The sequence below is a fragment of the Sorghum bicolor genome, chromosome 3 (assembly GCF_000003195.3).
Source record: "Sorghum bicolor cultivar BTx623 chromosome 3, Sorghum_bicolor_NCBIv3, whole genome shotgun sequence".
Classification (NCBI taxonomy): Eukaryota; Viridiplantae; Streptophyta; class Magnoliopsida; order Poales; family Poaceae; genus Sorghum; species Sorghum bicolor.
The window spans coordinates 4,865,967-4,885,068 of record NC_012872.2 but is presented as its reverse complement, the minus strand read 5'-3'; the positions used below and the strand labels follow the sequence as shown (position 1 = coordinate 4,885,068).

Sequence of the window (19,102 nt, the reverse complement as noted above, 5' to 3'; positions counted from 1 at the left end):
TATAACTTATCATGTGCTCTAAACTATGCTATAAATATATAAATAAATAATTAATAAAGAGCATGGTATTTTGTTTAAAAACTGAAGTACGTATGCCGAAGGATAGAGCCTTTCCATCGGCATCCGGCGCTGATGCCGACAAATTAAGTTAAAAATTGGCCACCTAATTAATAATAAAAAGAAACTTAAGTTAAAAATTGGGTACCTAATTAAAAAAAGGAAACCGCACCACACAAAGGATTAACGAACGAGGACACAGTCACGCGCGACCAAACCATCCGCGCACGCAAGCAAAGAAACAAACAAAATAAAAAAAAAACAAAACCCATGCCCGGAAAAAAGAGAGAGGGGATCATCAAAAGGACAGGCCACAAAATATCCTCAAAGCCTCCCGAAAAAATTCTCCTCCCACCGCGACCGCGACAGCGACGACGACGGCGACGAGCACGGGGCCCCTCCACCGCCTCCGCCTCCGCCTCGCCGCGTGCGGCCTCCGCGCCGCCCCGACGTCGTCCCCTCCGCCCTCCCCCTCGGCCCCCGACGCGGCGCCGCCCGCCCTCCGCCGCCGCCGCCGCGGCGGGCTCGGCCTCCTCTGGAAGCTCCCCTCATCCCGCGCGCCGTCCCGCCAGGCCCCGATGGACGCGCCGCCGCCTCCACAGCCGCATCAGCCGCGCGCTCCGTCACCGCCGCCCCCGCCCCAGCCGCCCGCGCCGTCCAGGAGGTACGGCGTGCACTTCTCGGCGTCCAGCTTCATCCAGGCGCCGCTCACTGCGCTGCTCGAGTACTCCGGCATCCTCCGTCCCGATCCCGGTGGCGGAACCCAACAGCCCGGGACCGGGGCTGGGCCGGGCGAGGTGTCGATCCGGATTGTGGCGCCCGGCGAGGCGGGGACGTCGTCTGAGAGGGCCGAGGAGGCGATCGTGGAGGAGGAGGAAGAGGATGGACACGCAACGAGGACGCGACCGGAGGAACCGACACCTGCGGCTGGCGGCGGGGAGGGCGGCAGGGAATCCTCGTCGTCGTACCAGCGGTACGACATACAGCAGGTGGCCAGGTGGGTGGAGCAGATACTGCCCTTCTCACTGCTGCTGCTCGTCGTCTTCATCCGACAACATTTGCAAGGTGCTGCTCACTTATTTCCCTTGTCAACAGAGCGCAAATTAATTCATATGCACATGACAAATTGATGCTTGGAAAATATAGGATCAAACTATTTGTGAATTGAAGTAATGTGGATGTGTGGGAATGTTGGCTAAATTTGTTTTCGGTTGTTTTGCACAGGTTTCTTTGTGACAATTTGGATTGCTGCGGTGATGTTCAAGTCCAACGATATCCTGCGTAAGCAGACTGCTCTGAAGGTTGGTGATTGTTTTGCTGAACTTTTGGTGTAATTGTACTAAGATTTGTGTCTCGAGAACAATGATATTAAAAAAAAAACATCGTTTTGCTATGTGCCATTGTTTTCCTGGGTATTAATGCCATTAAATAATTGTGGCATTCACTGAATGCCAGTGCTTTTGCTAGAGTTGTTTTTGCTCATCTAATGAATGTTTTCAAGTGCTCTAAACATGGAAATATTTTAGTCAACAAACATGGCGAGCGTTTAACTATTTGGTAACAAAACCATGATATGGATAGATTTTATGGATTTCCCGCGCATGAAGGCATTATAATTCTGTGCATGAGTATAAGCAATCACCAAGGCTACACCTTTCATTTGTTTGGAGTCTACTATTGTCTAAGGATTAGTTAGGTGGATGATTTAACCTTTGTCCCACACTCAACAAGTGTGAAGCATGATGTGTGTGTATACAGAAACAGGATTAACCTTTCTAATGCTATAGGAATTGAGTAATTCTGGTATCGATTGGGATTGGGAGTTCTGTTTCCATAGCGAATTCCGAATTCTGATACCTTAAATCTTCAAACTTAGTTGCTTTCAGTAATAATTTTATACATTTTTTCTCTGTTACTGACAATATAGTGCTTACAAATTATCCTTGTACCATATTGACTAATTTGATATTTTTTTTGTTTCCCTTTCATGCAGAGGGAGAGAAAAATTCCGGTTCTTGTCGGGATTACAATATTATTTGTTGTTCATGTATCTGGATTTTATTGGTGTTACAAGAATGGGGACCTTATAAGACCTCTCATGATGCTTCCTCCAAAAGAAATACCACCATTTTGGCATGCAATATTCATCATCTTGGTGAACGGTATGGTGCTTGTACATATTTACATTTTGTCTCTAGAATGGTTGCAAAGTGAATAAGTGATAGTGCTGGCATAAGTTGAAGTCATATACTGCCTGAACAAATTAAGTATCTGGAGCTGGAATATCCATTTTGTCAACTAGGCTTAGGTGTTCGCTTTGGCTTTACTTAATGGTTGCATATGTACTTGCCTTCTACAAATAGTTAGGTTGTTCCTAGGTTGTAAGTGGGTAACCTGTCACATATATTTCAACATCGTGTTTGTTTTATATTTATTCAACCATCAATACTGTGTTACTGTTGTAATGGTGATGCTCTTTCCTAATGGCGATGCTCTTTCTTGTATAATCTTTGGTCACATGTGTCCCATAATCTTCTGCAGATACAATGGTGCGCCAAACTGCTATGGTTGTCAAATGTTTGCTGCTGATGTACTATAAGAACAGTAGAGGACGTAGCTATCGTAGGCAGGTAAGCCATCTACGTTTGTTATCCTACATTTCCTGTGATACATTTTTGGTGATTGTCCTTGATAGCTCATGGTGTGTTTTGGTTACTTCTGCATAATCGTAGATGGGTGAAGCTATAACCATTTTTTTTCCTGCTGTTCAGGGTCAGATGTTGACGATCGTGGAGTATTTTCTACTTTTGTACCGTGCATTATTGCCTACACCTGTGTGGTACCGTTTTTTCCTGAACAAGGAGTATGGAAGCCTATTTTCATCTCTAACCACTGGCTTGTATCTCACTTTCAAGTTGACATCAGTTGTGGAAAAGGTACTATACATTTCACTTATCTAATTGCTGAACGGATACCTAGCCAGTGATCTGGCAGTCTGACACATTGTACCTTTGTCAGGTTCAATCATTTTTGACGGCATTGAGAGCATTATCTCATAAAGACTTCCATTATGGTTCATATGCAACAAGTGAGCAGGTAGCTAATGTGTTCTTCACTTCTTCCATTGTCAGGAAACACAAACTGATGAAAAGTTCTGAAATATGCATTCCACATTTGATCTTTCAACACACATCTTTGTGTTCTGTGCTCAGGTGGTTGCTGCTGGAGATCTGTGTGCGATATGCCAAGAAAAGATGCATGTTCCCATCCTTTTGCGCTGCAAACACATCTTTTGTGAAGATTGTGTATCCGAATGGTAATTCACAAATCCCTCCCCCCGTCGTATTACCATGCGACCTTTCCTTTGCACTATTTTCACACATCTTTCAACGATTTCATTACGAATATCTGCTTTCTTGGCATTGTTTGGACCATGGCAGGTTTGAGAGGGAGCGTACATGCCCGCTGTGCAGGGCCTTGGTGAAGCCAGCAGACCTCCGGTCATTCGGTGATGGTTCAACAAGCCTCTTCTTCCAGCTATTCTAATCAAAGAGAGCCAAAAGAGCGGCAAGTTGGAGCGCTCCACTCTATGCAGATGTTAGCGGGGTGTGTGTGCGTGTGTTGCTGCTGGCAGCCCCTGCAAGCAGTGCGGCCCTGATGTGGTGCTGGGAGTGTACACCAAGCTGAAGCTGAAGGCGTACATGATTGTGTATTCTGAGTTTGTGACTGTGCATATTTCCACCCCTGTATAGGCTCTCGCTGGATGCTTGAGCACCTGAGGATTTACCTGACCATATATATATATACGTACAAATTACTACATAAATAGAAATGGTGAGTATATACAACGGATTCGAATGCGTCGATAAATCCTGACGTTCCTTGTTTATGTTGTGCTCCGTTCAAGCTGGGATATAAAATCGTCGAGCACTATATTGGGATTTAGAACTTGTTGGTAAATCATTATGATCCTTTATGCCGTGCGCCCTTCAAGCTGGTGCTGGGAAATAAAATAATCAAATGGTGTATTGGAATGTAAGAACTTGTCGATATATATCTTTATGAATCCTTGTTCATGCTGTGCTTTGAAACTGGGAAGTAAAACCGTCTAAGAGCATCTCCAAGAGACTTTGTATATTATCCCTAAATGCTAGGAATAGCAATTTTGATGAAAAACTATCCTCCAACAGCTTCTCTAAATGGTCATCCAAATATAACCATTGTCTATTCCGGGTTTTTCGCTAGCCAAATATAGAAGACGAGAATGAGTGCGCATGAGATTTAACAAAACTGTTGAAAAGTACAAAAATATAGAAAACGATTTTTATGCAAATGACTCTCCAAATAGTGATTTAGAGAGTGAGATTTAGAAAAGCTCTTGGAGATGCTCTAATAGTGTATTAGAACGCGTCAATAAAATATTTCTTATTCCTTGTTAATAGCTGTATGCATCGCATGGCTTTGCGAGGCACCACACTTTTACTCTCAAAATGGTGCTCGGCGACTTGTGTTATGTTAGCAGTTGCTGCGTAAACGTGCCTGCTGGCCTGCTCCGTCCGGTGAGCTATTTCCACAGCAAAGACCCAAATCTTTGTAGGAAAAAGTCTACTTAACCCATGAAGTATTGGGCAGTGTCTAACTAACGCCCCAACTTATAAAACCGGTTAACCTACACATTAAAGTTTGCTAAACCGTCTAAATCGCCCCCTGAGCGGGTTTGGCTGGGTGGTTTTGCCTATGTGGCGCACAGCGTGGCGGCTGTTTTGCCACGGTGGCGCATGGAGGCATTCCAGGATGTTGTTTGGGTCTGACTGGTGGCCCCCATTGTTTCTCTTCCTCATAAACGCTTGCCACGCCGGCCTCGCTCGCTTCTCCTCCAGAGACGCGGCGCGCAGCGGTTGCGGCAGCTGCAGGCCGAGTCCAGCAGCCGGCATGGAGGCCGCGGCGGCGGCGCCGCATCTCCTGCACTGCGGCGGCTTCGGCCTCGTCGCACACCTCCCGGTGCTCCCCGGTCGCCGCCAACGCCGCTGCCGAGGACAGTTCCCACGCGTCCGCGTCGTCGCCACGGAGCCCAAGCCGTCCACCTCCACCTCCTCCTCTCGAACAGGACTAGGAGCCGTCATGACCTCTCCGACACTTTAAGTTCCAATTCCAAACCTGCGGTCCGATGCTCTCGTCCGTGCTGCCTTCTCCCTTTCTCTTGTGACCTTGCTAAGATGTCTATTTGTCTGAATGACACAGAGGTTCAGAGATGTGTCCAAGGAGATCCAGCGCGTGCGCAAGCAGATGGAGCAGGATGAGCTGCTTGCCACGCTCATGCGCGGCCTCCGTGGCCAGAACCTCCGCGATAAGCAGTTCGCTGATGACAGGTAGGTTGTTACTGAATTCCCTTCCTTTTCTTCCTTTCTTGGTTTAAGGTAGAATCTGCGGACAACAATGAGGGGCTGCCTCTTGTGCGACGCGGCCGAAGCCGCTGCAGCGCAGGAGATGCGGCGCCGCCGCCGCGGCCTCCATGCCGGCTGCTGGACTCGGCCCGCAGCTGCCGCAACCGCCGCGCACCGCGTCTGTGGGGAGAAGCGAGCGAGGCCGGCGTGGCAAGCGTGCAGCGGGCAGGCGGCGGGGGATGCGAGAAGGTAACTGACTGACTGGATAAATGAGATGCGTTTACGAGGGAGAGAAACAGGGGGGGCTACTAGTCAGACCCAAACAAAACCCTGGAATGCCTCCATGCACCACCGTGGCAAAACAGCTGCCACGCTGTACGCCACATAGGCAAAACCACCGAGCCAAACCCGCCTAGGGGGCGATTTAGACGGTTTAGCAAACTTTAATGTGTAGGTTAACCGGTTTTATAGGTTGTGGGGTTAGTTAGACACTGCCCAATACTTCAGGGGGTTAAGTAGACTTTTTCCAATCTTTGTACAGAGGTACGTGAAAGGAACTCCAAGGAACAAGTAAACTACGGTCGAATGTTCCGGAGTAAGGCAGTGTTTAGTGCCCGAAAAAAAAAATCGTAACACTGTAGCACTTTTGTTTATTTGTAGTAATTATTGTTTAACTATGGACTAACTAGACTCAAAAAATTCGTCTTATAAATTCAAACCAAATTGTGCAATTAGTTTTTATTTTTGTCTATATTTAATATTTCATCCATACGTCTAAAAATTCGATATGACATAAAATCTTAAAATTTTTTAGATATTTATGTGGAAGTAAACAATACCTAAAATAATGCCGTCAACTAGTAGTGTCGAAATGCTCAGGAGATTCTCGACGGCGACAGTCGGTGGTCATGCACGCTGCAGTGCGGCCTTGTTTAGTTACTCCTAAAAATTTTTTAAAGATTTTTCATCACATCAAATCTTACGACACATATATAAAATATTAAATATAGATAAAAATAACTAACTATACACCTGTAATTTATGAGACGAATCATTTAAGTAGTTATTTAGGGTTGAACAATAATTACCAAATAAAAATAAAAATATTACTGTATCAAAAAACTTTTCATCTCCTTCAACTAAAAAATGTCTAACAATAATAATATCCAGGGGAACCAACGACCTGGACCTAGGGATGAAAACGACACAAATATTTTTCGACCGTATTCGAGACCGAATTCGTTTAGAGGGGTTCAGATGTGTTCATATAATGACTCCGAATATTCAACATCTGATACCGTATCCATATCCGAATACTTAAATCATATATTTATGATGCCGATATCTATTGGATATGATTGACATTATCCGTATTTGAATCCAAATCCAATAAAAATGTAAAAATAAATATAATATTATGATATTCATTACCCCATCCGTTTTCCCAATCTCCAGTTCTCCACCATAGCCATCCTGCGATCCAGATCGCGCTCCGTCCCGTCCAGTCCCGTGCCGGCCGTCGCAAACGGGGCCGGCTTTTGCTTCGCCTAGGCCGCCGTCAACGAAACGGCATCCCGCGGTGACTACTACTGACAACAGAACAGCAACAGGTCCCGCACCCCCCCGTAACGAGAGTTTCATCAAGGGGAGAAAGAGAAACACACAAAGTTGACGTTTTACTGATGGGATTAGCACGGTCGAACGGAACGGAGGTGGGGTTAATTGCGGCGCACGCATCCGGCGGAGGTGAGCGCTTCCCGATCCCCGACTCCCCTTCCCTCGTACGGTACCTCCCTCTCATCCTTCTTCTCTCTGCCCTTCCCTCGCTCGCCCGCTCCCCCCCGCCCTTCGCTTGCCGTCCCACTCCCCTTGCTTCCGTGGCGCCCACGCCGCGCACGCGTGCTCGCCTCGCCTCGCCTGGAGACCCGTCTCCGCCGCCCTCCCGCGTCGCGGCGCAAGAGGTAACGCTCGCGTCCCATTCTTCCGTTGTTCAGGGGGGCAATCGCGATTCGCGCTCCTAGCGCGGCGGTCGATTACCCAGGTCCCGCCTAGATCCGCCGCGGTTGCGATTCTGTTCCCTTGTCGCGAGATCCGTCCGGGCCGGGATGGGATGGGATGGGATAGGATTCCCGTTCCCCTCTCGCTGGTGAGGAAGGGAGTTTCCCCCGATGGATGTGCCCTCCGTCCATTCCAAATCCCAATTCCCCTGGGGAATTTTCGTTTGCCGTGCGGCGGCGTAGCTATTAGCGTTAGCTTGTCGTTTCCATCTTCTTTGGGGGGAAACATCCTGATTCCTGAACCCCAGTGGGCAAGGCCGTAACGACGCCTCGCCTCAAACCCCCAGCTGTGTATTATGCCTTTTTTCCTGTGCTACTGACAAATTGAGTGCTAAAACAATTTGAGGGTGTTTGGTTTGTGGAACGAAGTGGTCTACCATCATCTTACTCTCTAGTTTTTTTGTTTGTTTTGTGGAATAGAGCCATTCCACTAAATTTTGAGGAATGGACTCATGATACATCACCCCATGTAGAATTGGTAATCAAATACTCTTAGCTATAAGCTCGGACGATCTATAATCTGATGCTTCTTTTGCTTCTTTAGCAGATTACACTTCGGCCAAGGTTTTATTTTCTTTGGCTGCTGTTGACGCTTTCTACTTGCTGCAGGACACAACTGAATTTCGTCAGTGGCGAACCGCATTTGCCTTTGGTGTGACAGCTGAATCTTTGTGGTTCAAAGGCGATTGATTTGGGTTCAGTGACGCCTAATGAGCTCCCAAGTCTCCACATCACGGGGTCTTCACCCCCCGGGCAAGCTTGGGACATTTGAGTCGCCCCATGCCTGGCCGCTGCCAGCGCCTACAGCCCAGCCCGAAGCGGGCCGTGGTGATGATCAGGAGGTCAGGCTGTTGTCGGTTGCCTGGAACCAGGATTGTGGATGCTTTGCTGCTGGTACCAGCAACGGGTTCAGGATCTTTAACTGCGAACCTTTCAAGGAGACTTTCAGGAGGGACCTTAAGAGCGGCGGGTTCGGGATTGTCGAGATGCTGTTCCGTTGCAACATCCTTGCTCTTGTAGGCGGCGGCTCCAATGTGCAGTACCCGCCGAACAAGGTGATGATCTGGGATGACCACCAGAGCCGTTGCATTGGAGAGTTCGCCTTTCGCTCTGATGTCCGGGCGGTAAAATTAGCAAAGGACTACATCGTGATTGTCCTCGAGCGCAAGATATTCGTTTACAACTTCACCGATTTGAAGCTGCTCTACCAGATTGACACCCTGTCAAATCCCAAGGGACTTTGCTGCCTCTCTCATCATTCCAATACTTCAGTTTTGGCCTGCCCTGGGGTGCACCAGGGGCACGTTCGCGTGGAGCATTTCGGGCTGAAGATGGCGAAGACAATCCCAGCTCATGATTCACACATCTCTTGCATGTCACTGACAATGGATGGTCTTCTACTGGCAACCGCAAGCTCGAAGGGCACTTTGATCAGAATATTCAACACAATGGATGGCACTCGCCTACAAGAGGTGAGCATAATTTCTATTGCTCTCTAGAATTGTATCTTTGGCGATCCTTTTCTTTTGTTTTACATGGCATCCTCTGTGAATAAAAAGCATGGTCGTCTTCTTTGTTATTTGCCTGTTTGGTTACGACTCAATAATTCGTAAATGGTTAGGAATTTAGGATGAGTGCATAATGATCTAAAATCTAAAGGACATGCAGGTACGCAGAGGTCTTGACAAAGCAGAAATATATAGCATTGCGTTGTCACCAAATGTGCAGTGGTTGGCAGTGTCCAGCGACAAAGGGACTGTTCATATTTTCTCCCTGAGAGTCAGAGTTGCTGGGGAGGATGCAAGCAGTGAGCAACGCGCTCTTGAAGGTCCACGGATGGATCACCAGAATTCTTCAAGTTCTATCGATCCTCTTATTCAGGCGAACACTGGATCCAATGCGAGTTCATCACTGTCTTTTATGAGAGGTACGCATGCTACTCTTGTTTGCACCCATTCTTGTTTGATCTGTTCTGCATCTCATACTGGAAGTTGTACCATTAAACTTACTATTGTTGGAAGTTAATTAGATGAGATGTATATCAGTACGATACCTGTGTTTTTTCAATCTGTAAGTTTGAACCTAATTGATGACTATTTTCTTCACTTCTAATCACAAGGATCTTAGATCTATTTTGGTTTCAATGTCAATTGGCGCCATGCATTCTCATGATCTTCTAAACTTCTGACCTGAGTACCTGACTAGATGCAATTGTTTTATTCCTCGTATTGGGGTTGGTTTTATGGAATTCATATGCTGATTGTTTGTAATATCATTACAATTACATCAACATTTCCCTCTGACATTGTTTAGTCATCATTATGAAACTGGCAGGCATGTGCTCATGGGAGCATATGCTCTCTTGCCTGCTTTCTCATTTATTGAAACATAAAGTTTGTTTGCTAGCATATGACTTGAGGTGATCCACTCATCCAGTATCTTCAGTTTTTCACTATAAAAGAGCCATTCTGAACTCCCAAGTTAGCTAACAGAAGACCACTGGCTGTACATTTTTCAATCTCCTGGAAATGTACAAGTACTAAGGAATTAACTGAGTAGTGTGCAAGTAATTAGGATTCAGGATTCACACAAAACATAAAATCATGCAACCTCCTATTCTGCTATTAACATTAAAAAATTAAACAAGCTACAAGGTACTCTCTAGCAGCTGAACTATATAACCATACATCTTGTTAAACCTAGTCAATTATTTACATGTTGGCCAAATCCTTTTGTCTCATTTTATTCTCTTTAGAGAGTATAGGGCTGGGCTTCTCAAGGAGCGCAAGTTACTAAGTTCTCTCTGCTGATTTTTTTTTTCTCCAGGGATCCTGCCGAAGTATTTCAGTTCAGAGTGGTCATTTGCTCAGTTCCATTTACCAGAAGTCACTCGTTATATAGTAGCCTTTGGTGCCCAGAATACTGTGATGATGGTTGGCCTGGATGGCAGGTACTACCTTAGCGAATTAAATTTTACAATTTCAAGATTTTACTTTCAGCAAATTTGGAATATCTACATTTTTACTGCTGGTTGTGAGCAAATATTTTTTCCCACCTGAGTTCGTTCTTGCAAACTGAAGTACTGAACCATAAATGAGATATAAACTGTGGTACCTTCTCTTTTTTTTTAAAGATATCTTCTCTGTTTTGGATCAAGACATTATTGGCCTTGTCACCCTCATTATTGCATGTCCTGTTTGAGCCACTGGGGTCATACTGTGAGCCCTTGCTATTCATCGATCCTTTGGGCCACGGATGTTCATTGAACAGGTGTACTTTATCGCTATGAAAAATAATCAGCCAGTGGAAACAACAGTTTGTGTCATGCCTAGAACAGTTTCAGGTGTCTGTACAGTTGATTTTGCAGAATTATTCTAGTATTAGGGGTTGATTTGGCAGATTTTGTTCCTATCTAGTGATTGCCACCATCTTCCAAGCATCACGTGTTTCACTAATCATGTTTCTGTCTCCAGCTTCTACAGGTGCAGCTTTGACCAAGTGAATGGAGGGCAGATGTTGCAGAAGGAATATTTCCGGTTTCTTAAGTCCGACAACCCACCTTTCAGGACCGCAGCCGCTTGACCTGCATGATGATCATCCCACCTTGTAAATACCGAAGGTTGTGCCCGGTCTATTGTACATATCATCTTCTCGCCGGCTAAGTTATAGGCAGCCGGAATAATGAGAGCTGGCTGTTGGATCGCAACCTACAGGATTTCAACGTTCAGATAAGATTTCTGAAGCGGTTGGTGTCCCATCCAAATTGCAAGCATTATTTGCGTTACTCTTGTTTTCTTCAAACGAGAACACCCATTGGTACATATAACATAAAAGTTCAATAACGTTGACCATGTGGCATTGTGCGTCTGCAAGGTTGTGTAACAAATCTCAGACATGTTCTTGCCTGTGGCTTATTATTGATCTTGATGACTGTTACGTACTACCTTAGGGCACGTTCGGTTAGAGGTGAATCAGACTGGGAATCATTCCAGCTAATAAAAGGTAGTACAAATTTGTCTTGCAATTCCGACCGGAAGTTTTTCAGGGAGCTGTTCCCTGCAAAACGAACGGGGCCTTAGTGTGGAAGTGCAATCAGGTTCTGCATGTTCTGAGGTTGCGTTGCTGGTAGGTATATGATTAACATGCTCGATCTGTTTGATTCATTGTTTAATACGCGTTGCTCCAGGCTGACCATGATTTTGATCTAACAAGCTCCTGATTGCATGAAGGGCCTTCTTATATACTCTCTCCCCCCCCCTCTGTGTCAGCAATAGTGATCCGATAACACTTTTTTTAAAAATATGAAAGTCATTGGCTTGTTATCGTACGAAAGTCAAATAAGGCCCTCTTCAGGGCTTGAGCTTTCTTTTCTTTTTTGATGAAACTGGAGGGACCTTAGCCCCTACAGAGCTTTATTGATGAGAATAAACAAAGAGTACAGAAGTATACAAACAGAAAATCAACCACAAACTAAAAAGTTGGTGGAGAAGCTCCTACAAAAAGCATGCCAAAGAGGGCCTAATAAATATTTAAAAAAAAAAGAAAATAAAAAAGCACGTCCGTATATATAAAAAATAAAGCACACTGTTTCCGTGATCGTTGTTACCGCAGATTTTCGTGAAAAGAACATTTGACCTGACCAATCTAAGCCGTCCTGCCGGCGTGTCCTTCACGGGCAGCCCATTCCGCGTCCAGCAGGCTGCAGCTGCAGGCACGTCCACCTCCAGCGGTTGCGTGTTAATTTCCCGTCCCGTCGCTACCACCCGCTCTTCCGGATGTGCTGATGCCTGCTGGGCATTATTGCATTGGCTGCAAAATCACGCATAGACCAAGACCAGATGTCCAGACGTGAGGCCAAGAGCTCGCCGGCGGCACGGTCCACGGGCAAGCGTTTTTATCATAATTTTGAGAGCAGCAACAGCCAACAAGTCAAGAAGCAGACTGGGACAGTGACTTGTAGATGCAACCTCGCATCACATCCCTAGATGATGAGCAAGATCGAAGGGAGGATTACGGGACAAGCAATATATACGAAGCTTCTGATGCTGAGCCTGGGGATCGGATGCCAGCTCCCTCCTCTTCCATCACGAGGCACATTTTGGCACTTGTTTACTGCTGAAGCGCTGGCTCTGATGATGATCATCAGGCCACATGATCCTAGCGTACACAGCCTCTAGTTATATATATATATATACTCCTATCTATACGTGGCGTCACTGATGTGTATTTTTAATCTAATTCAACTCTTAGCTATATGTGGTAGTTTAAGACCCCGTCTCTTATCTCTTTCTCTCCGCAACAGAAGTATGGTTTGAGTTATCATATACAGTATCCAAAAACTGCATGCAATGCAACCTTGACAGTGAAAGAAAAGCTGCACCACAATTCATTATTCATACAAGTAACAACCCAATTCCTGCACCGAGCTTGGCGTATTGCTACACTCTAGCTAGTCATACCGTTTAGAAGGAGTAGGTACATACAACTAGCTAGTAGTAGGCTGCAAGGTCCAGTTTGTTATGCCAACTGTTACTATCATACGAATCTGGTCATCTGGTGTCAGCTCAGTCCCTGCTTGGTGCTTGCACACTCTAGTTGTATAAACAGTAATAACGTGCTCCATGGTCCAAAAAGAATGTACATCTTGCATTCCATACACTAGACCTATAAAAATAATATTAATATTTGTGCCTCATATATTTATTAAGAAATAAAATCCACTGTTGATCTATATTTATTACACAATATAGATTTTTGCTGCAACTATCTACTATATCAACAGTGTTTTGTGCCTATGAAAGTGAGCATTGACAGACACTCCCATGTATTTTCTTTGGACAGACGGAGTAATATTATCTATATCTATAGCTATTTTATATCTATATCTTTTTTTTTGTTAAGATCACTATATCTATATCTATCTATATATATACCTAATATCAAAAAGTGAAAATTTGTCTTTTCGAATATTCATCCTCGTCAATCTCTCAAGTCGGTCCCTCCACTTCCTTGAACATAAGCATTTTGCTAAGAGTTGTAGTAATAGAATTAAAAATAAGGGTCTAAATTAGTTTATTGTCTAACCATGACCCGAACTCATGACTCCTTTATAAGTGCATATAGTCTTTAGCAAAAAAACAAAAAAACAAAACAAAAAAAAAGCGTGCATCTAGGTACAAGGTTTGATTTTCAAAACGTGTTATAAGACAACAGATGACACGTCCAAACATATATTCTATGTAAAAATAAACCCACAGTTTGTACTTATGTATCGCAGTTCGAAGACCGATGAGCAGGGGCATTATGGAGGCCAGGAGTACCTTTCACTCCTCAGTAATGGCAGAGCTATAGGAGCCATCTGATAAATTAGCTGATTATTAATTAATAATTTATTAATCGCCGTGTTTGAGGGCGAAGCTTGCGAGTTTCGACTTACCACCCACCGTGGTTGCGCCAAATGCCCACGTCGTGCCTACCGCCGCACGCACGCACACGCAGCCGCGGCTCCGGCGTCCCTTCCCCCTCCGTTCCATTACTCCTCGGTTTCTTCTTCCTCGGCTCCTCCTGCACTTGCAGTCGTCGCTGTAGCAGAGAGTCCAGCAGTCCAGCCCCACCTCACCTCACCGCGACGCCCGATGCCGATTCCGCATTAAACTACGCACTCATCACCCAAAAGCTTGGCTGATCGGGGCGGCCCCCCTTCGCATAAACACCGTCGCTTCCCCTCCCTGACCGACCCTTCCCACTGCCCTCTGCTCGGCCGCTCCCCCTCCCCTCTCTTCCTCCTCCTCCTCCTCCTGCTGCCGCTGCTGCTGCAGCTAGGGGGCGGTACTAATTGGGAGGTAGGTAGCTGGAGGCCGCGGCCGCCAGGGATGGTGGCCGTCGGCGGCGGCGGGGCCCGGCGGAGGCGGGCGTGGCGGTGGGCCATGCGGGCGGTGGCTAGCGCCGTCGTGTGGACGGCGGTCGTGCAGGTCGCCTCCATCGCCGGGCTCTTCCGCCCGCGGGTAGTCGCCGACTGCGGCGGCGGTGGGGGCGGGAAAGGCGGCGGCGGCGCCGCCGCGGCCGGGCTCGCCGCGCTCGCCGGCGAGGACGGCGCCGCGGCGAGGCTATCGCCGCCGGCGCTCGTGCCCAAGAGTGAGTGCCCTCGCCTTCCTTCGTAGCGGTGATCTAGGGGGAAAGCTCGAGGGCCCCCGATTTGGGTGCTGGCCGAGTCGAATGCGGCAGTTGCGTAGCCGCATTCCCGGGACGGACGATCCGGCTCCATCGTGGGCTCAAATTACTAAATTAGCGGTTTCAGGGTGATTTTTTTCGCCCGTTTGGGGATCTCGGGTCTCACCGGCGGTGCGGACGCTCTGAATTCGTGATTCCTTGCTTCATATGGCACATGAATAGTATGTTTATCTTTCGGTAGGTCAAAAGGGGGCGTCGTTGTGAACTTGACAAAAATGTGGCTTCCAGGTCTTCATCCCTATCTTGCATATGCTATATTTAGAGCTTATCCCGATGATTTGAAGAACCTCTGTTATTCCTATACCATATAGTGATCAGGGGACTCCTTTTTTGATACATTCAAGATTGAGTATAAGTCGTTCCTTAACAAAAAGATATGAGTATAATTCTGTTGCTTAAGACATGTGGCGATCAGGCCGCATCCTTCTAGTAACACACCACTAAGGCGCCAATTGGCGTATCTTGTTGTCTCAGCCCTCCTGTTCCTGTTGGCTCTAGGACTGATTGGGTTATGCTGTTACTTTGTACAGGAATTTACAAAAGCAATGGCTACCTACTGGTGACATGCAATGGGGGCCTCAATCAAATGCGAGCCGGGGTTCGTACCTCAACTTCGTGCTGGTTTGTCACCTGGTTTCATGCTGCGAACCAGTGCTGCTGTTCGTTCTTCATTCTTGCTGAAAGTTTACATGAAATGGTATGCTGCAGATATGTGATATGGTGACTATAGCTCGCCATCTAAATCTAACACTTGTGGTCCCTGAACTGGATAAAAGGTCGTTTTGGGCTGACCCAAGGTATGATTTCCCATGAGAGTATGAGACCAATGTTTTACATGTCCAATCAGCTGTTTATCTTTTGCTTAAGGAAACCAATTAAACGTGGCATATATGATCTTGTGTGTTATGAAGTGCATTCCTCTTATGTATTTCTCTTGTGTATTATGAAGTGCATTCCTCTTATGTATTTTGGAACAAACTAGGATTTGTGTGCGTAGAAATGCTACTAAATCAGAGGTAGTTCTTCTGTTTTCTGCTCCTTCCGAATTAGTTTGTTGTTTTGATTTTGCAGTGATTTTGGAGATATTTTTGACGTGGACCACTTTATTAATTCCTTGAGAGATGAGCTGATGATAGTTAAAGAGCTGCCTTTGAAACTCCAGTTAAGAACTAAGAAGAAACTATACTCAATGCCTCCTGTCAGCTGGTCAAATGAAACATACTATCTAAAGCGGGTAATATTCAATCTTTCGTACTGCAGAGTGTAAGCTGCATTTAGCAGCATCGATAGAGTGATGCAAGTGATCTGAAAGCACATATTTTGCAGATATTACCTCTTGCAAGGAAGCACAAAGTAATCCATTTTGATAAATCAGACGCTCGCCTTGCAAACAATGGCCTTCCTATTCAGCTCCAGATGCTGCGTTGCCGTGTAAACTTTGAGGCTTTGAAATTCACCCCACAGATTGAGGCCCTTGGCAGAAAGCTTATCTCCACTCTCCAGAGGAGTGGGCAATTTGTTGTGCTTCACTTGCGCTATGAAATGGACATGCTCTCCTTTTCAGGCTGCACACATGGCTGCTCAACTAAAGAAACTGAGGAGCTCACTAAAATGAGGTTTGTGTACTACTAATTCTTTGTGCTACTGTGATGCTTCACTAGGTATAAACTAATCATGTTTGTACTATAGATATGCTTATCCATGGTGGAAAGAAAAAGAGATCGATTCTGAAGTGAAGAGGCTTCAGGGACTTTGCCCCCTCACACCAGAGGAAATTACTCTAGTGCTTAAAGCCCTAGGGTTCACAAAGGATACGCTGATATACATTGCTTCTGGTGAAATCTATGGTGGTGAAAGGCGTTTGGCGGTGCTCAAGGATGCTTACCCTAAACTAGTGAGCACCTTTCTATTCATTTAAACATTCTGGAGATCTTTTACTTGGATGCTTACTTGCTCAGTTCTATTCTATATTAGGTAAGGAAGGAGAAAATTTTATCTCCTGATGAATTGCGACCATTCCAGAACCATTCAACCCAGATGGCAGCACTGGATTACATGGTTTCTCTAGCAAGTGATATTTTCATTCCCAGCTATGATGGAAATATGGCAAGGGTTGTTGAAGGTCACCGCAGGTCTGCATCTTTGGATTCTGATCGGAACCTTACCTGTATATTTATCATATTGTACATTAATCATTACTACTAGACAATAGAAGTATATAGCTTATGTTAATTTTGAATTGCTTGTGAGAAAAAAAATGTTGCCTTCACAAGTTCAAATCTACCGCTGCTATGGTTGTAAACATCATTGCTGATCTATTTCAGGTATATGGGTTTCCATAAGACCATTGGTTTGGACAGAAAGAAGCTTGTTGAGCTCTTGGACCTTTTCCAAGGAGGTGCTCTATCTTGGGACGAATTCTCAGACGCAGTGAAGGAGGCACACAAGAGCCGCATGGGCCAACCTACAGAAAGAAAGGTCATCCCTGGCCAGCCCAAGGAAGAGGACTATTTCTATGCTAATCCTCAAGAATGCCTTGGCTCCAACGGGGGACTAAGAGACATTTCCTGACAACGCTTCCTAATAATGGCGCCTAAACCTTATAGCACACTGTGTGTTCGTCAACACCAATCACTTCTGTACAGCTGACCAAAGGCCCTCTCTGCTTAGTAAGCATTTACCACAAGTACATGCAGGTTCACAGATCAAATGCCTACAGCCAGATTTCCTTACAGAATAAAGCAGAAAAAGAAGCTGAAAACCTCTGGGTTCAGAAAGAAGAGATGCCGCCCGTGCATCCAGTCTGCTCCTTCTCTACCATCTGTCATAGTTGTTGTAACCATTTTGTTTACCTGTCAGTTTTTTCATTCCATTGTTCCCCACTCGCCCTTTTACTGCTCCAGTTTTTAGTTCTTCCAGGGAGCAGTAGCTCTATCTCTGTTCATGTGCAAGTAGGAGTTCATTTTTTTTTCCTTGAAGTTTCTTGTACTAGTAAGTTATCATTCAAGATTCACAATTATAATTTCTGACAAAACATTATCCTTGAGGGATCAAATGATGGCTATCGAGCAACTGTTTTGGTTCCGACATGGCATCCATGGATTTTAATGCTTATGATATATAGAAACTGTCGACGTGGTTGTTGCCGTTGGTCTGTAGATACGAGGGTCGGCTGATTCCGACTTGGCTTGCACGCCCCGTCTCAACAAATGGCATAGACCATTTGGCAGTTCTGTACGTAGCACCAGAAAGGAATATGCTTTGCAATTTTGCAATCTTTTAATGCTCTCGTTTGGCGTTTGGCGTGAGCGTGACAATGATTCTACGAGTCTTCTGATGAGCAATAGCAATTTGCTTTTTCCCGTGCAAGTTCTGCAACGGTGGGCGTGGCGGTGTTCGGGCCTTGTTTAGATCCCAAAAAATTTTGGATTAGCACTTTCATTTTTATTTGATAAACATTGTCTAATCATGGAGAAAGACTTAAAAGATTCGTCTCACGATTTACAGACAAACTGTGCAATTAGTTTTTGTTTTCATCTATATTTAATACTTCATGCATATGCCGCAAGATTCAATGTGATGGGGAATCTTGAATTTTTTTTTTATTTTCAGAGTGAACTAAACAAGGCCAAGGTTTGGCGTAGCCAAAGTGGTTTTATTTATTGCAGCTGCATATAAAGTACACCAGGAAAATCGATTTCATTTTGTTTAGAAATTCGGTTTCATGTTATTGGAAATGTCAAAATAAACTAGGACACAAGCTTTAGTGGATCTCTATAGTTTGGTAGATGTAAAGTTTCTCATAATTTACAATTGATGAAGTGTTGTTGATCATATCTTTCTACGTTCACATCAACATTTAGGTATATGCTCATTAACCTGTAGGTAAATTAATCTTAGCATGCTCCAACACACAATGACATGATTGTTTTTAGCACTGACATGCCATTGGCTCGAGGATCACAAAACAAGCATAATAGGTGAGTCTTTGAGAGGAGGATGTAATTGACACCAGCCATTGAGTCCTTGCAATAATAATGGAGGAGAGAACGAGGTCCCAAAGAAGCACGTGGACGTATTAGTTTTCATGTTAGTTAACCTGTTCCTTTGAGAACGAGTGCCTTGTTCTTTTAACGTTGAGGATGTCGTGATTCATTTAATTCTTGTCGTATTTGACTTCCACCTAGCAGTAGCTGTTGTATATGAGTGGGGACAAAGTAGTTTTTCTATACCAACAAGAAAAAAAAAGAGTAAATGACATGATTTTATTTGATTTTTTTTTAAAAAAAATTATAGAGGAGGGCCCAACCGGGTTCGAACCGGTGACCTCTTGATCTGCAGTCAAATGCTCTACCACTGAGCTATGGACCCACG

The 19,102-nt window shown here is 45.2% G+C and overlaps 3 protein-coding genes, 1 long non-coding RNA gene and 1 other non-coding gene across 8 annotated transcripts; 3 read left to right on the top strand and 2 right to left on the bottom strand.

Moving 5' to 3' along the window:
• Positions 350-3,927, top strand: LOC110433288 (RING finger and transmembrane domain-containing protein 2-like). Its single transcript, XM_021455085.1, has 8 exons — positions 350-1,122; positions 1,282-1,358; positions 2,051-2,219; positions 2,599-2,687; positions 2,829-2,993; positions 3,076-3,153; positions 3,270-3,373; positions 3,498-3,927. The coding sequence occupies exons 1-8, from the start codon at positions 636-638 to the stop codon at positions 3,601-3,603; spliced, it is 1,275 nt and encodes a 424-aa protein (XP_021310760.1). The 5' UTR covers positions 350-635; the 3' UTR covers positions 3,604-3,927.
• Positions 7,057-11,441, top strand: LOC8056558 (autophagy-related protein 18d). Of its 3 annotated transcripts, none has more exons than XM_021456019.1 (5): positions 7,057-7,187; positions 8,108-8,970; positions 9,158-9,425; positions 10,325-10,448; positions 10,972-11,441. In XM_021456019.1, the coding sequence occupies exons 2-5, from the start codon at positions 8,209-8,211 to the stop codon at positions 11,078-11,080; spliced, it is 1,263 nt and encodes a 420-aa protein (XP_021311694.1). In that variant the 5' UTR covers positions 7,057-7,187; positions 8,108-8,208; the 3' UTR covers positions 11,081-11,441. The 3 variants fall into 3 exon arrangements, with proteins under 3 accessions (XP_021311694.1, XP_002457275.1, XP_021311693.1); XM_002457230.2 differs by lacking the exon at positions 7,057-7,187 and adding an exon at positions 7,194-7,402 and having other exon boundaries at positions 9,167-9,425; XM_021456018.1 differs by lacking the exon at positions 7,057-7,187 and adding an exon at positions 7,194-7,402.
• On the bottom strand, positions 12,796-14,022 carry LOC110433586. Its single transcript, XR_002451068.1, has 2 exons — positions 13,935-14,022; positions 12,796-13,162 (listed from the first exon to the last, which is right to left on the bottom strand). It is a non-coding gene; the product is annotated as an uncharacterized LOC110433586 (long non-coding RNA).
• LOC8078494 (uncharacterized protein At1g04910) lies at positions 14,114-17,822 on the top strand. Of its 2 annotated transcripts, none has more exons than XM_002457229.2 (8): positions 14,114-14,632; positions 15,259-15,326; positions 15,437-15,525; positions 15,800-15,962; positions 16,055-16,344; positions 16,418-16,622; positions 16,703-16,860; positions 17,053-17,813. In XM_002457229.2, exons 1-8 carry the CDS (start codon positions 14,371-14,373, stop codon positions 17,297-17,299), a joined length of 1,482 nt encoding a protein of 493 aa, XP_002457274.2. In that variant the 5' UTR covers positions 14,114-14,370; the 3' UTR covers positions 17,300-17,813. The 2 variants fall into 2 exon arrangements, with proteins under 2 accessions (XP_002457274.2, XP_021311692.1); XM_021456017.1 differs by having other exon boundaries at positions 14,502-14,632; positions 15,259-15,349; positions 17,053-17,822.
• On the bottom strand, positions 19,028-19,099 carry TRNAC-GCA. Its single transcript has one exon. It is a non-coding gene; the product is annotated as a tRNA-Cys (tRNA).